Here is a 3,948-nt window from a genome sequence, read left to right as displayed (position 1 = left end):
GTGTAAAAGGATTCAACACGTTGCTATTACTGATCTTTTCAAGACGTTGATGTGCCACCTATCATAAAATAGAATTAATCCAAATCGATGTAATAAAGATCTTCGGACTTTCAACCAAACGAAATCAGATGGAAAAAAAGGCTATCTTCGGCGAGACTAAAGAAAAATGAATTATGACCTCATTTGAAGATGTAGTCTGACCTACCTTTTTCTAACTTGTAAACTCATAATTCCCAAAAGTCCTCCTCAATAAATGCGCCTGCTTTGCTTTCCCTACTTGAGGAGCCATAGCTGTGTCTTTTCCCTCAATTCATCATCCTCGCCTACCTCAAAGTTATTATCGTTGGCACCTACCTCTCTCTCTCATGGATCCATCCAAAGAGATCTCGCTCGAGATCTTCCCCTACATCAGAGTCTACAAGGACGGCACCTTCGACCGCCTCGCCGGCTTCGAGATTGCCCCGCCCGGCCTCGAGCCTGACACCCGAGTCGAGTCCAAGGACGTCCTCATCCTCCCTGACAACGGCGTCTCCGCCCGAATCTACCGCCCCTCCACCGTTTCTGCCACCACGAAACTCCCCCTCGTCATCTACTTCCACGGCGGGGCCTTCATCATCTCCTCCATCGCCGACCCCAAGTATCACTTCTGCCTCAACGCCCTTGTCGCGGAGTGCAACGTCGTCCTCGTCTCCATCGACTATCGCCGAGTCCCTGATCACCCCCTCCCCGCGGCCTATGACGACTCTTGGGCTGCTCTGCAGTGGATCGCGTCGGAGGAAGCCCAGAGTGAGCCATGGCTCAGGGAGCGTGCCGACTTCGACCGCCTATTCCTTGTTGGCGACAGCGGCGGCGCCAACATGTCGCACCACTTGGCCATGCGACTCAGGTACGGTACAATAACTACCTAGTGATGCTTAGTGAGTTTTTCACTGTTCATTTATTATAAGTAACTTTGTGATTTCATTGCTAGGATACGTGCGTTTAAACAATTTTACATCGAGTAGACACAGATTGATATTAGTTATAACAGTAGAGGATCTTTATGCAAAAGCTCCTTAATTCATTTTTCATCTAAGTTTCTGCGCCGGTCACTGATAAGGGATGACGTGCTGGGCGAGCGGGTCAAGCTCTCGGGGATCGGGATGATACAACCGTACTTCTGGGGCGAGAAGCCGATCGGGGTGGAGGTGGTTGACCCAGGTCGGAAGGCTTGGGTGGACAGGACGTGGCGGTTCGTGTGCTTGTCGGACAAGGGGTGCGACGACCCGCTGATCAACCCGTTTGCGGACGGGGCCCCCGGCGTGGACGGGCTGGCGTGCAAGAAGGTGCTGGTGATCGTGAGCGAGAAGGACATACTGAGGGACAGAGGGAGGCTGTACTACGAGAAGCTGGTGGAGAGCGGCGGGCCGGCGGCGGCGGAGTTCGTGGAGATCGAGGGCGTGGATCACGTGTTCCACATCTACGATCCGAGCTGCGAGAAGGCCAAGATGCTGTTCAAACGCGTGGCCTCGTTTATCAACAACAGTGATGGCGAAGGTCACGAGAGAGAGACTGATGGAGTGAAAGGTGCATGAAACCATGGGGGGCGTTTTCCAAGTTTTTCTCGTTGACTTTGCCTACCGCTCCTAAATTCTCTTGTGGAGGTGAAAAAAGTGATCGTCGATGCCTTCTAGGCTAAAGTATTGTGGGTAACTTCCGCGACTTAAGATGGTTTTTACTATTTATTTGCTGTTTATTGGTATTGACATTTGTAATCTCCGACTCTACCTGCCGGATAAGAGACATGTTATGCCATATTCTTGCTTTCGTAAGAAAATTCGAGCTTCACATTTTTATTAAGGAAGCTGGATGCATATCGGTCATTTTCGAGTTTCTTATGGTTTATAGTTTTTATTTTGTTGTTTTCCCCTTTTAGACTTTAGACTTTAGACTTTATTTATTGATTATCCGAATCTTCAACTAAATTAGATGTTACTTAAATTTTTCTATTTTACAAATTCTCTTCGAGTTATCTGTAGAAGTCTAATATTTGTCATTAGTCTAATCTGCGCACCGACGTTTTATCTCGTCCCTTAGAGAGCCATTTAACAAGTACCCTTATCAGTCTCCTGCCATTGAACAGATCATTAGTTATGTAATTGTAGGATTTTAGCGTAGAATCATAATATATAGGTAAGTTTCATATAAAAACCGGCCCAACAAAGAGCGCACTCTTCACGGTTAGCATGCGTCGTTTCCGAATGAAGCATTAACATTTGGTGTCAAGACAGTGTATTCCAGGGAGGATTGTCAAGATATATTAAGTCACAGTGGAACATGCGTAAGATAAAGTCTAATACCCCCAGAGAGAGAGACTATGTATAGTGATTTTAAAGCACCGCATCAATCGTTATCGTGGCCTGTATTTTTTACTCGCATCCTCTTGCAAGTTGCCATATATAGTCAGCGTCACTTCATTAGTTGATGTGGAACCCAATAATTTTTTTTTTTAAAATCCGATCTTTTTCTCGCTCCTCGTTCCGTTCTCCTCCATCCAGCCGCTTCATCTTCATCTGGGATTCGTCTTCCTTTGTTCGTCCATGGCGAGCCATCCAAGACGAGCTCCGGATCACCAAATCTGTGGACAACCCATCTCGCGAGTCATGGATAAAGCGAGGCCAGACCTGGAGGCACGACTCCACATCCAGACTTGGAGGAGCAATGATGGAGCCGAGAAGTTTCCGCGGATGTTGCGGGATGTTCCCTAACAATTAATATATCAACTTGCTTTTCTTTTGATATACGGATGCAACGTCATACAAAGAGATAGGCTCTGTTTAGTTCAACATTCCCAAGGGACTTTCAGTCCAAAAGCCCATTGAAAAAAAATTTAAGTGTTTGGTTCAGCATTTTGAGGCGTCCTTGACCAAATGCTGGCATTTGAAATGCTAAAAGTCCAAGCATTTCGGAAATGCAAATCAACCTCTACTATTAATCCGTTGATTTTTTTTTTTTTTTTTTTAAACCGATTGTCTTCCCCATATATCCCAATCGCTATTAATCAGCGACGGAGTTTCATCGGATTTTATTTTTATATTTAAAAAAATAATAAAAAACTCGTTGCAAATGTTGGGTTTGCCTTTTTTCTTTTTTTTGTCATTTTTATCTTTTAACAATCAATAACCCAACTTTTTATCGATACACTAGAATAATCATTAATTAACAAAGATGAATAATACTACAATAATTTTAAAAAAATTCAAAGTTAAAAACAAACCTAAAAGAACCCTAGGCCAAGAATTGAGCTTTGCATCTACTCTATAGTCAAATTCTTTTAATATACTTTTAAAATAAATTTACTAATATATATCTTTTACATTACTCTCAACATGAAAATGTAAAATATTATATAGTCATTATCTCTTTTTTGCAATTTTAAAAATACTAAAACTAAAAAACTTAATTTGGTTACACTAAAGGGTTTTTCAAATATATGTTTACCAAATAGTCTTGCATTTCACTAAAGCACTTTTCAGTTATAGTTTACCAAACAGTCTAGCATTTCGGAAAATCCCTTTACCTTGAAGGTATTTGCATTCTCCCAAGGGCATTTCCCCAAAACCGAACCAAACGGGCCCTATATCCCTAAAGAAGATTCCATGGATGTGTTATGTATAAAAAAAGGCTAAACAAAGTGCAAACCACAATAAAATACTCATAATTTCCTTTGTGAGATTCCTCCGTTTGGCATCAAGCCCCGATTTGTTTCCTCCATAGCCCTAACTATTTCTCTAAAAGCAGCGAGCCCTAATTTTCCCTCCAATCACCAAGCCCTAGTTATTTTCCCACGTCGATTGAGCATGTGAGTAAGAGATTATGACAATGTTGATTGAGTGTGAGAGACAATGACAGCGTGCGAGTTAGCGATCGAAATTTGAAATTGAGATTGTCCAAGTGTTGGAACGAAGA

At 42.9% G+C, this 3,948-nt stretch overlaps 1 protein-coding gene across 1 annotated transcript; it reads left to right on the top strand.

Annotated features, from left to right (window-relative positions):
• The first annotated feature begins 254 nt into the window (after positions 1-254).
• On the top strand, positions 255-1,862 carry LOC104447915 (probable carboxylesterase 2). The gene is made up of 2 exons (XM_010061660.3): positions 255-886; positions 1,100-1,862. The coding sequence occupies exons 1-2, from the start codon at positions 366-368 to the stop codon at positions 1,572-1,574; spliced, it is 996 nt and encodes a 331-aa protein (XP_010059962.2). The 5' UTR covers positions 255-365; the 3' UTR covers positions 1,575-1,862.
• The last annotated feature ends 2,086 nt before the right edge of the window (positions 1,863-3,948 follow it).

The sequence above is a fragment of the Eucalyptus grandis genome, chromosome 6 (assembly GCF_016545825.1).
Source record: "Eucalyptus grandis isolate ANBG69807.140 chromosome 6, ASM1654582v1, whole genome shotgun sequence".
NCBI classification, from domain to species: domain Eukaryota; kingdom Viridiplantae; phylum Streptophyta; class Magnoliopsida; order Myrtales; family Myrtaceae; genus Eucalyptus; species Eucalyptus grandis.
The sequence above is the reverse complement of the archived record's forward strand: the minus strand, read 5'-3'. Positions and strand labels throughout refer to the sequence as shown.

Excerpts from the sequence above, each read along its gene's own strand:
- LOC104447915 (XM_010061660.3), top strand. The coding sequence starts at position 366 with ATGGATCCATCCAAAGAGATCTCGCTCGAGATCTTCCCCTACATCAGA. Across the intron at positions 887-1,099 it reads CACTTGGCCATGCGACTCAG|GGATGACGTGCTGGGCGAGC; the intron begins GTACGGTACAAT and ends GTCACTGATAAG.